The sequence below is a fragment of a genome, unplaced genomic scaffold (assembly GCF_019419815.1).
Source record: "Pyrus x bretschneideri cultivar Hongxiangsu unplaced genomic scaffold, Pyrus_bretschneideri_v1 Contig76, whole genome shotgun sequence".
NCBI classification, from domain to species: domain Eukaryota; kingdom Viridiplantae; phylum Streptophyta; class Magnoliopsida; order Rosales; family Rosaceae; genus Pyrus; species Pyrus x bretschneideri.
The window spans coordinates 543,272-554,975 of NW_025999816.1; the positions used below are offsets into that span (position 1 = coordinate 543,272).

At 36.2% G+C, this 11,704-nt stretch overlaps 2 protein-coding genes across 3 annotated transcripts; both read right to left on the reverse strand.

Moving 5' to 3' along the window:
- Positions 1-69: 69 nt before the first annotated feature.
- Positions 70-1,950, reverse strand: LOC103961747 (peptidyl-prolyl cis-trans isomerase FKBP18, chloroplastic). 2 transcript variants are annotated; one of them, XM_009374338.3, is made up of 6 exons: positions 1,603-1,950; positions 1,292-1,362; positions 1,124-1,210; positions 868-1,017; positions 701-760; positions 70-337 (listed from the first exon to the last, which is right to left on the reverse strand). In XM_009374338.3, the coding sequence occupies exons 1-6, from the start codon at positions 1,889-1,891 to the stop codon at positions 275-277; spliced, it is 720 nt and encodes a 239-aa protein (XP_009372613.2). In that variant the 5' UTR covers positions 1,892-1,950; the 3' UTR covers positions 70-274. The 2 variants fall into 2 exon arrangements, with proteins under 2 accessions (XP_009372613.2, XP_009372612.2); XM_009374337.3 differs by having other exon boundaries at positions 1,292-1,365; positions 1,603-1,945.
- Positions 1,951-2,747: 797 nt separating this feature from the next.
- LOC103961746 (MLO-like protein 9) lies at positions 2,748-8,845 on the reverse strand. The gene is made up of 15 exons (XM_009374336.3): positions 8,501-8,845; positions 8,193-8,250; positions 7,790-8,010; positions 7,284-7,400; positions 5,929-5,983; positions 5,707-5,795; positions 5,069-5,143; positions 4,845-4,933; positions 4,690-4,739; positions 4,534-4,574; positions 4,155-4,328; positions 4,029-4,064; positions 3,838-3,905; positions 3,421-3,481; positions 2,748-3,316 (listed from the first exon to the last, which is right to left on the reverse strand). Exons 1-15 carry the CDS (start codon positions 8,630-8,632, stop codon positions 3,062-3,064), a joined length of 1,521 nt encoding a protein of 506 aa, XP_009372611.2. The 5' UTR covers positions 8,633-8,845; the 3' UTR covers positions 2,748-3,061.
- Positions 8,846-11,704: the final 2,859 nt, after the last annotated feature.

Below are 11,704 nucleotides of genomic sequence, written 5' to 3' on the forward strand. Positions count from 1 at the left end.
GTTGCGTTACCATTTTAACCAAACGAGCCAGTTTCATACAGCAATGACAAATTGCTATAGTCGTCCAGATTACGTATTGAAAATGCAGATTCAATTGATATGAGCCATATGACCTTTACAAACTTTCCGTTGCGTACACAAGTCTCTCTCAAGTTTATCCCTACTCTTTGAAAATGGCGGTTTCAACTTCCAACTCATCCCCATTCTCCCACCGAAACATGAGACGGGAGATTGTCGAGCGAAAATAAACTACTGTAATCAACCTGTGCCAGGCTCACTTTCCGTCTGGCTGAATTACTTGCAAAAGCTCCAGATTTAGCTCAAACGTTGCACCAGGCTGCAGATTTGTGTGGAAAACATTCATTGTCAAATCTATGCTCAACATATTTGTTATATACAGCAAGTGATTTGCACATGTACGTAGCACTACAAGCTAGCTAGTACACATTATAACATGATCGATCAGGACTGTCTAAGAAACAAACAACGCTTCAGATCTTTTGAAGATTTGTCCAAAATTAACAAAGATTCGAGTTAAGCAGTGTATTAGACAATAACGATAGCACTGCAGTACGAAAATGCTCTCATGAACGAATAAAAGAATGATAGATGTTGTGATGCCTAGCCCTAGGGTAAGGTCTTGGAGTCAACTGTCAAGACTAATAAACGGAACAAATGATCGATGTTTAGAGGCGCTTACAGGGATCTCATTCATGCCCCTTTGGCCATAGCCAGCCTCTGGAGGAACAATCACAGTTCGCTGCAAGGATACCAGAAAACAATGACAAAAATTCAAGGAAACGATGAAACTAGATGGAATAAGTACCACATTTGTTGTATTTAGGCATAAAAGGAGGATTCCATCACCTTTCCCCCGACTTTCATCCCCTCAGTTACCGAGTACATTGCTTGAGGGGGTTTTGGTGCAGCTTGTGCAGAAAATAGACCATTGGCATTGTCCACAAACTCACGCTTTCGTTCTTTCCCCGGAGTAGCTCCAACTTTGAACACGTATGGCTAGTACAAAACAAGGAATTACGCGTTGGTAATTCATTCAAAAAGAGGCTGTGCATGATATGAACACACAGAACACACCCACAAAACAAAGAATAGAGTTGAGAACCTGCGCGATACTACGATTTCCGGCCAAGAGTTTAGATTCCCTGCTTGACACGGCTGTAATCCCCCGATACAAGCAGTCAAAGTGGACCTGCATTCAAGTACTTTATTGAATAAGAAAATTAACATCAATCAATCTACTTAAATTAGAAACACAAATGCATGTATGCACCTCAACTGTTGATCCTTTCTCAGCTACTGGACCCCTTCCCTCAACCAAATCATAATATTTTAATCCATCAGCTGCTGAAGGAACAAGAAATCAAGCAAGCAAAGATGGGTTAAACTTGTTTGGTAACTGTTCAGTTTGCAATTTTCATATTGCGGAATAAATTGTGGGTTGACCATTGCACCTAAATATAATCAACCAATTTTACCAATGGATAAATACAACTTTGTACATAATTATCCTTCAAAATCAACAACAAAATTCAAGAAATTGAAACAGTTAGATATGAGAAAGTGAGTAATTAAGTAACTTACGGGTTGTGCGGTAGTCTTCAAGGGGGATGATTTTCCTGTTGCGTCGCTCTCTCGCAAGTGAAGGCGGAGGAGGAGACGCTGCTGAAATGAGGGTGATAGGCAGCCAAGTACTAATGAGAATGGCAGCACATCTTCTTGAACAAGAAATCAATGACGAGGAAATGGGCAGCACTTTTTGTACTACTGAAACTTGCTCTACTTGCCCTTTAGTACTGCTGCCGCCACCTTTTGAATGAGAATGATGACGACTGAGACGCTGATTAACGGTCAAGCACCTTACTGATGCCATGGCCGTTGGAAATATAGCAGCAGGATGCCTGTTTTTTCAACCGCCCTTTCTATACCATATCCATATCCTTTTTTCTTCAATTTACCATAATACCCATACTACACTCTTTCTTTATTTGGCAAAAGAATATGGGATGAAATATTTTGTTTTATTAAGTAGGCAAAAGTGAGAGAGAACCTTTGTTGGGATTGGAGTGGAACAAGATCATATCCCATTGTCTTGCTATTTTTACTTGTTTTGGATATGGAAGATGAATACAAAAGAAAAGGAGTGAAAAAAAACTTATATGATTTCTTTCTGCTATTATTTGCGCTTTGTGTTCACAAAGGAAAAAGTAGAGTTGGCTTTTCGATCGTGTTTGGGGTCTCAAAGTGACCCCTTCATATAGAAAAGTTCACTGACAAAACATGTACAAACTTACACAACCATACACCAAACTTGTTGTAGTAAAATAGTGAAAACCATCTCATCGTGTGCAAAAGACTTCAGTGAATAGTGAAGACTCAGATGACATCCATTCTTACAACATTTGTTATCTTTTAAACGATGGTATGAATCTGACTTTCATCCCCTGGAAATTACTTTGACTTTAAACCCCCCCTAAGTCGAGTTTGCGAGTCTCACATTATCCTCTACTCTTAATGTATTTTTTGCCCAATGTAACGTGATACATGAGTGACCGTTTCTTTTTTCTTTAAACTTGATGTTGGAAAATGATTCATAGAACACTAGCTAATGGACAATTTAAATTACTATATTTAAAACTTTATTAGGGAACATTCGTATGATCTAAAATAGAACATGCTAAATTTCAGGTGTTTGTGTTAATAACTCTAAAATTTAAAGAACACGAAATCAATGTAGTTGATTGATACTTTTGGTTTTAAAACAAAACATTGAATGAAGAAATAATATTACATAGAAAGAGAAGGGGATCTTTTCACCAGAGTCTTGAGCTGATGGATTGTTCTGGCCTACTACTTGTACAAGATTAAGTTCATGTTAACTTCGGAGAATTTGCAAGATGTCATGATGTGACAAATCATATGCACACAGTTACTCATAAACAATAGGGATATTTGGTATTCTTGCCGGCCTTAAGTTGCTTGCCGGAGCCTCAAGTTTTGCAATGTTTTATTTCTCCCACATTCACCGCCACAATTGCGAAAATCACGGTCCTGATAGGAGGTCAGCGTTGTTGCCTTGAATATCTACGCTGGCCGTGATGTTTGCTGTCTGTTCAGGAGTTGATGCGTTTTTGTCCATCTTAGCCTTTGGTGGTGGCTTTGTTACTGAGTCGCCACCCGAAGATGCTTTACCTCCCGACTTCCCACCAGCCTTCTTTGCAGCAGCATTTTTTTGCCATATCTTTAAAGCCTTGTTAGTTTGTTCATCAAAGATCGACTTCTTCATTGTTGATCCCATCTGCGAATGTAATTTTAACGTCTTGGTATAAGTTGAATTCCACATGAAGAATCATAAAAAGAGTAAAAACGGCACGGAGAGGAATCAATGATTAGTGATTGTACCTGCGTAACCAATGCATATAGCGGAAGTGTGATGTAGCTGCACATAAACTGAACTGCTACCCTGCTCACATACCGTTCATTATTCATTATTTTGTATACGTAATGATACTCTCTTTGTTCACTACAAATTAATTCAAATGATATTCTGCGCTCTACACATGAAATGAATAAGATATCGCCATAGCACCTTGGATAGAACATGTTGAGGATAATGATAAATGTTCTCTTTTTAAATTAGTTTGTCCAGAATATGTTCTTTAAATTCACAGTCAAACAACATAAGCATATGTTTGGCGCGAGTTACTCTAAATATATAATGTATTGCGAGAAGTTTATGATCAAGGGATATTCTTCGTTTAGTGCATTCTCGCTGTAGAATTAGCAACGAGGAAGAAAAAAGAGAGAAGGTCGACGTACCCAAGTGCAACTCTAAGTGCTGTGAGAACGAAATTGTCATGGAAACAAGATCTCAGCCCAAACTCGTACTGCATTAGGATTCAAGAGAAAGCTTTTAATTTAGAATGCTGTTAGTGACATATATAATATAATATAAACATATATATACAAAAAAACAAAATACAGAAAGAGGCGATTAGCTTGATTATTACCCATATCCAGAAAAAATATGTAATCTCAAATGCATTCTGCACAAGTATAATGCAAAATTAGAAATCTTTATTATGAAAAATTAACCCACAAAGAATTTGCAGAGACTTAAGACATAAAAAATGTACCTGAAAGAGGACAAAATGGATCAGATGAAGAACTAACTGAGGCCAGCCGAACCAAAAATGCTCGTCTGAGACTTGCACCAGAGGTATTCCTTGGACTACAGCATGCCTTTCTTGGATTTCAAGTGCCATTTGTGTTATAATTGCTTGCAGCTTTGTTCCAACAGCTAAGATTATCTTCAACCAATCAAATAGTTAGTCAGTTTTTAATCTTTTTAGAGGGCAATTACCTCCCATAAAGAATAAATCATCATAAATATTCCTCGATCCGAAGGCAATTTCTCCAAGATAACTTTTTTGAAGTGCCAATAACAGTTCATATTTTACTTGTGTTGCAAGGAAGAATATTTTAATGAAATCATCTATATTAAAGAATACTTACAATTAGAGGAAGTATGGATAGCACAAACATAGCTTCCCATCCTGAAACAAAGAAAAGGCAAACTCAGTTAATTACCTAAAAGAAGAAAGAAGAAAGAGACATACATATACATATATATATATACATATATATATATATAAAATATGAATAACTTACCATGAACATTGAGAAGCAAGTAGAGAGTCATTGTAGTCCATAAGAGTGGACTGTCAGCATCAAGAGAATATATATATATAGTTAAGAAACAAAACATTTGAGATTAATTGCACAAATTTGAAGAAATTAAGAAATTTTAGTAGTAATTTTCTTACGTGATTCCCACAACCACCTTAAAGTCATCTTCTAATGACCTTTTGATATATTTTTGAAAGTCAAACTTACTTCCAGGTGCTAAATGAACCTATATAACAACAGACCAGCAGCCAGTCACCTTAATTGTTAAAGATTAATACAGTATTTCAAGTGCAAAATTCTTAATTTCAAATAATCAAAATTATTAAGCTAATTAATACTAATTAAGAGTAAAGAAGCTTACAGCGATGAACCCATGCCGCATGGTCAAGTAGTCAGCCCTACGAACAGACCTAAAGAATTGTCTGAAAAAGCTTACCTGAACAAATTCAATATTCAAGAACCACCCAATAATCAAGAGTATGTTATGATCTTGTTAAACAACAAACCAAATTAAGTTATATTGAAGCTCCTTCCTGCGTTGATTACATAAAAGTGGGAGAAAGTTGTCATCATTTAAAAACAAATGCGCACATCCTCCCTAGAGCTACTTCAAATGCAGTTCAGTAGTCGGAGCCGTCTATGTTAAAATAATTTTCTTTCAAAGATCACATATCTATGGATGAAAAAAATTTCATGTCGGAAACTATTTGGTCATCCAAAAACTAGTTTGCCGGAAAAATGAAATGACAAGTATGATAATCAAATAGCTAAAAGCCTAAATGATTTCTCATTTCACGGACTCATTAGATGGATGATGATCCTTGAAGGAGAATCTAAAGTACAGACGGTTCTAATCATTAGATTGCAAGCTGGAATACTTGAAACTTCCTATATCAAAGGGTATACGTAATCGTATGATTGTAAGCCCTTAATTTAATTACCAAAATTCGGTTTCCATGAAAAGAATTCTGAAAAGAGGAGTTAGTAAACTATTCTTACAAGATAGAAGGTGACTGGTGTTTTAGTCCAACACTTGGTGTGGTCTCTCACAAAAGATGTCTCGTGAGTGAGCCTGAATTTTGTAGGATCTGATTAAAACATAAAGTTCCAATTTTAGAACTCAACACAGAGAAGTCAGAAATATGACTAATGATGATTTATAGCAAATTATGGAAGACACTTAATTGTAATTAGTAGAGGTTGTGTTGTGGAATGATTTACCATTGAATTCATTATCATTTTCCATCTCTCGTTCCCACACCTTCCAAGCACGAATCTGCAGAAGTTAAGGGGATTCAGAATTATACTACTCCTGAAGATATACAAGAATTCAATATAATTCCCTCAAAAAATAAAAAGGAACTGAATAACGATCAAGTGACACAATCTCCAGCATCATCTGGAATCATATTCGATAATCCCATAATTCCACTGGGGGTAGGGATAAGAGAAGAACTTAATTTGTGCCCCCTTGCACTATATCTATATTCAAAGGAAGTTTGATTCTCAATATGTATACGAAATTTTGGGAAACTGGCCACTTAGACGCACAAGAAGATTTTTGCCTCTATTTTCAAAATTCATCAAAATTTGCCCTCTTTCAAGCGTGAAAAAGTTTGACTGATCCTATCGATTAAATGCATTCGAAACATAGCTCCCATTGCTCAAGAGTCAAGATCCTCCGACAACAACTTGAGCTCCTTCTCGAGAACAACTCGAGTGCCTGTCGAGCCACCTCTCTTTTCTCGAGTATTATATCTGTTTGCTGCAATATTACTCAAATGGTGTCGACATGAGCTCGAGTTATTGTGGGGGTGATCTTGAGCATTGAAACCTCAGAAATAGTTTTAAATGCAATTCTAAGAATAGGGTTTGCAAAATTTTCATATACAAAAATTAAAGGGCAAATTTTTTCAAACTTCTAAAAGTGGCATAATATTTCTCGAAATTTTCCAAAATTCCTATCCTTATTCCTTAAGGCCTCATTTGGTAGATATGGAGGATTGAATTGGAATGAATAAAACACTATTCTCAATGTATGCTGAAGGAAGACATATGGAAAAAATTGTGACAAACTTGTAGGTATACAGGAGATGGATTAATCAAGAAGAAAATTTATCCATTCAATCATCCCCAAAATGCTAGGAGTAGAAGAGAGGAATTCTCGTAATGTCTAATCCTCTTCACCTATAAGTGAGAGGTCTTAGATTTGAATGGGGTGATGGCAAGTTTAATTAATACCAATTTATTCCCTCACCCCTTAGTGTAAATATAACAAAAACTCTTCTTTTAATCCCCTCAAATACTAAATCATTTTATTTTACCTTCAAGCTGTCTGGAATTTAAAAATATTCTATTCCAGTCAATTTCTCTATACCAAACAAGGCCTAACTTCTATCTTCATGTCCATTAGAAATATGACGGTTCAAACTAATTCTATTCTGGGTTTTAGTAGTAAAACTTCCAAACAAAAAGTTATGACTTTAAATATCTGATGAACATATCTTCAGAAAAACAAAAATTTTCCTGTAAGGAAAATTTCAAATATAGATAGAAAGGTAAATGTATATACCCACCTTTAATCTTCCAAGGGTCATTGTTAACGCACCGTAAAAAACGTGAAATATTGCTAAAAAGAATATGAAGATGTGAAGTTGGTGTAATCCATTTAAAGATATCAATGGCACTTTTCCCTGCATCACAAAAAATTAAAAAAATTAAAAAATCCAACATTTCGATTAGGCAGAAGAAATGAGTGCATTACATTTAGCAGTAGCGTTATTATGTTTATCATTTTTTATCGACAAAATGTTGTGTGTTAAATTTTATCTCGTGACCTTCTTCAATAAATTAGAGATTGGGTGTCACTTATGTTGTACGTTATCAACAAAGGTAAGGATTCAAATATGTGCATGGTTTGAGCATATTTCAAGTAAAACATGCGTATTTAATTCAAGTATAAGAAGGTATTCATTTGTTATGAAGAAATTGTTTTATCAATTGTTGGGGTAATAAACTTATTAAATTGAAATGAAAGGAGGAGAAAGAAAAAGAAATGAGTAATATAGATTTGGTGTGTTACCGCTTTGCAGCCAGGACCTGCGCTACCACCAGCTAAATATCTGCGTTCATACCATAACAGCCTACGACGATGGTCACCCCCACCACCACCTGCTTCTTCGTCAGGGTCTCTGTACGGGCAAGGCAACATTGTGTCTGCAGCCTCTATGGGAATACACACTTGAGATATATACTTTTGCCCAAATGTCAATAACAGAGATATAAATCCCAAAACCATAAGCTCTGCGTGATGAAAGCAAAAGACAAATCAGAAACAAAATGAACGAAATTAGATTACTGATTATTTCATTCAGGACTTAATTACAAACACATATATATACATAATACATGAAATGAAAGCGTAAGATGTTTATATTGTCAGAATGGCAAGCAATTAAACATTGTCAAATATATGTATTACATACCCCCTTTCACTTTCTCAAGAGCTTCAAGCAACCCCACCTTCTTTTTATGATGAAAAAACTGCAATTGAAAGACGGGATAAGTGTATGCATGAAACCCTCCAAACGTTTGAATAAGAAGGTAAATTGAAATATAAAATCAACCGCGCTGTTTGAACCTCGATCGTGTCCTTGCGTTAATACAGAGTTGGAATTAACAATGAAGATGAACATATTTTAAAAGGAAATGATTAAATTAAATGACAATTTAATAATTGCATACATATATATATATATATATATGGATGCATGCATGCATGCATGGTACGTACCTCTCCAACCATGTGAAGAACCTTTTCCAAAACGATAGAAATAATAATGATAAGGAAGCAGACGGCGGCCAGAGCCCATGTTGGCGTCTGATCGAGTTCTCTGCCGGCATTACCCCCTCCTCCACCCGCCATTTCAAACTCAACCCTACGCCGCGGTACCTAGCGTGCCTTTAATTGTGACCTTAATTATTTAATCTCTTGTTAATTCAAACAACAACCAAACCCGGAGGATTTGTTAATATAACTACTGTTATATTATCAGAAATTAATGAACAAATGATCGGAAAATCAAAACTAGCTCTCTCTTTATCTCCATATACATATATATAATACAAATTAATTCAGGTCACGAATTAAAACGCCTATATATAAAGCTAAGAATATGACCTGAGGAGGAAGGAATTAGGAAAAGAAGAAGAAGAAAGATTATGTAATATGGTCGTCACAATCAGCAGAGGTACAAGCCAGGCTTCTAACGGTCTTGAACCGGAGAGGAAATGTACGGAAGGCTGGCCGTTACTCAACTGGCGCAACGCATGGCGGTGTGGCGCGTAAATTGGGATTCTTTGCCTTAAAATCTTTTGAGGCCGAGACCCTGCCACGAGAACCACAAGTCAATGGTCAGTAATCAAACAACAAAAAACCAAGTGGCAATGCTGACTTATGCCACCCTCCTATAAAATCATTTAAACAATAGGATCGTTACACTATATTTAGGGTTGGGGATAATACACGTAATTCATCTAAATTATTACGAGTAGGGAGATTTTAATTTGAAAGCAGAAGATAGGGAACACTACTTTAGTCAACTTGGTTAAATTCATGTCTATGCTAACTTCACAGATGACGTGAACGTGAAAACCGACTTCAATTTATTATCGATGTCATTACTTAATGCTAATAACCTAATTGAAATTGAATTTTCAAACCATTAGATTGTTATTTGAAGTATTTAAAAGATTGACATCAATTTGGAATAATGCCTAAAGAGTGGGTTGTTATCTATAAACTCTTTAAAATACTTCGCTAATTTTAACAGTAATTTAAGGTTGCGAGAAATGGCATTGGATAGTATATGATCTCTATATATAGTTCAATAAATTTCAGTTTAGAGTGTACAAGACCATTGAATTAGGGATGCTCCTAACCTCATATAAGGTGTAAACGTCCGCTAAACGAATGTGTCACGGAAGCAATTCATCTTAATTTGTCCCAACAATTGAATCGATGGAAGAAACAAAAGATAAAAAAAGCTCGCAACTAAGGTCAACAACACTTAACAGTGGAAAGGGTGTTTATAGTTGTTTGTATGACTATTTCTTATTGAAAGATAAATAACAAAAAAAAAGTAAAAGAAAAGCATTGACTTTTTTATTTAAAAACTTTCTTCCTTTTTCTTTTGTCGAACGATACATTTTTGTTACATTAGGAGCATGTTTACCAAAGGGGGATGAAACGATGGGAATCAGAATTGCACATATCCCCAACCATTCCAGCGTTTACTAAACCATCAGGAATCAAAATGATTGTGGGACCCGCATAAAATCAGGAATTCAACTTCTGGCCGGAGTCCAATTCTTGAGTGGGAGGAGCTATATGGATTCCTGGAAATGGCTTTCATCAAGAATCCAAATTTTATACCGGTAATACACTCAAACTCCAAAGATGAGAACAGTCTCAGTGTTTGCAGCCCTTGCGATGGTGATGGCTGGCCATAGGTGCTGCCTTCAAGCCCTTGCTTGACAAGGCTCGCGTTCCTGACGAAGACCAAAGAACAGGGAAGATGGTGGTCTCGCGATCAGGGGTGGGTCGACAACAGAGAAAGATGGGGAAGAGACGGGGACGAGAGAGAGATGCCTGGAGAATTTTAGAAAGGGGTGGGTTAGCAGAGAAAGATAGGGAAGATAGGGGAAGAGAGAGAGGTGCTGGGAAATTTCAGAAATGGATGGGTCGGCACGGCATCGAAGAGATGGGGGAGAAAGAGGACAGGAAATGAATTTTTTTCTTTTTTCTCTTTTTTTTTTGGGTTTGTTTTATGTTGGTAACTAGTAAGGAGCAATGAAAGAATAAAAGTTACTAGAAAATAAAAAAATAGTTATTCTCTCTACTGAAAAATGAAAGAATATAAATTTTATTAAAAATAATTAGATATAAAATAAATTAGTTACAAAAGGGGTATTTTAGTAATCACATTAATTTTCATTCCGATTCATGTGAATTAGTAAACAGTTTATATAAATCAATATCATTTATACTCCGATTCCAGCCAATTTTAGTAAACATCTTTAACAAGAATTTGATTCTGATTCCACCTCATTCCAATTCCTCCTCAATCCAATTCCTTATCAATTCAATTCCTCTCAATCTGATTACGGATTAGTAAATGAGCCATAGGTGTTAAATTAGACACTGATGGAGTTGAAATCACGACGTCATGTAAGAGCTTAACACATTTCCACCACTCTGTGATAAGGGGTCACTTGCTTTTTATTTAAAAACTTTCAACTAACCAGTAAAGCAACAAGGTCGTTGTAGTGTAGTATACTGGTAAGTATTTCCGCCTGTCACGCGATCGTGATTTCTGCCCATATTCTTTGCATCTTTTTGAATAGATGTACGCTATTATTCATTAAGTACTTTTTCCGGCAATTAGTACAGGAATTACCTCCAAAAGAACAGAAATTCATACACACATCTCTAATAAGTTACACCATTTCGGAATCTAGTCAAAGAAAAATGCCGAGACTGATGTGTTCATTTAGTACAACATGATGCAAACGATGCACTGCACATGATAGATGCTGTGAAACGAAAATCGAAAAACGAAGAAAAATCCTGGGTCCAAACTCTATGCATGAATAAAAAAGGTGTACTCAAAAGTCAAACCAATCTTGAAGAAGAAAAAAACTGGTTTGTTATGAATCGCTTGGGACAAAGACAGGAAGCTGGCCACCCCTCTATGCTCTACCCTGCTGGTAGATCCCCTCTCCAGACCAGAAGCCAATGAACTGATATTCCTTGTTCCTCTGCTTGGCTGTTCATTCAGAACAGGCCCCCAAAAGACTAAGATCTCGCTTTTTTTGGCAAGACCCAAGTTACCCTTTTTCATAGGAAGTTGTCCTATGTTTCCATTCCCATTGCTTTGTTCTGCTGACCGCGGAGATTGATCTGTCGATGACAGATAAATGGGATTGAACTGATCTA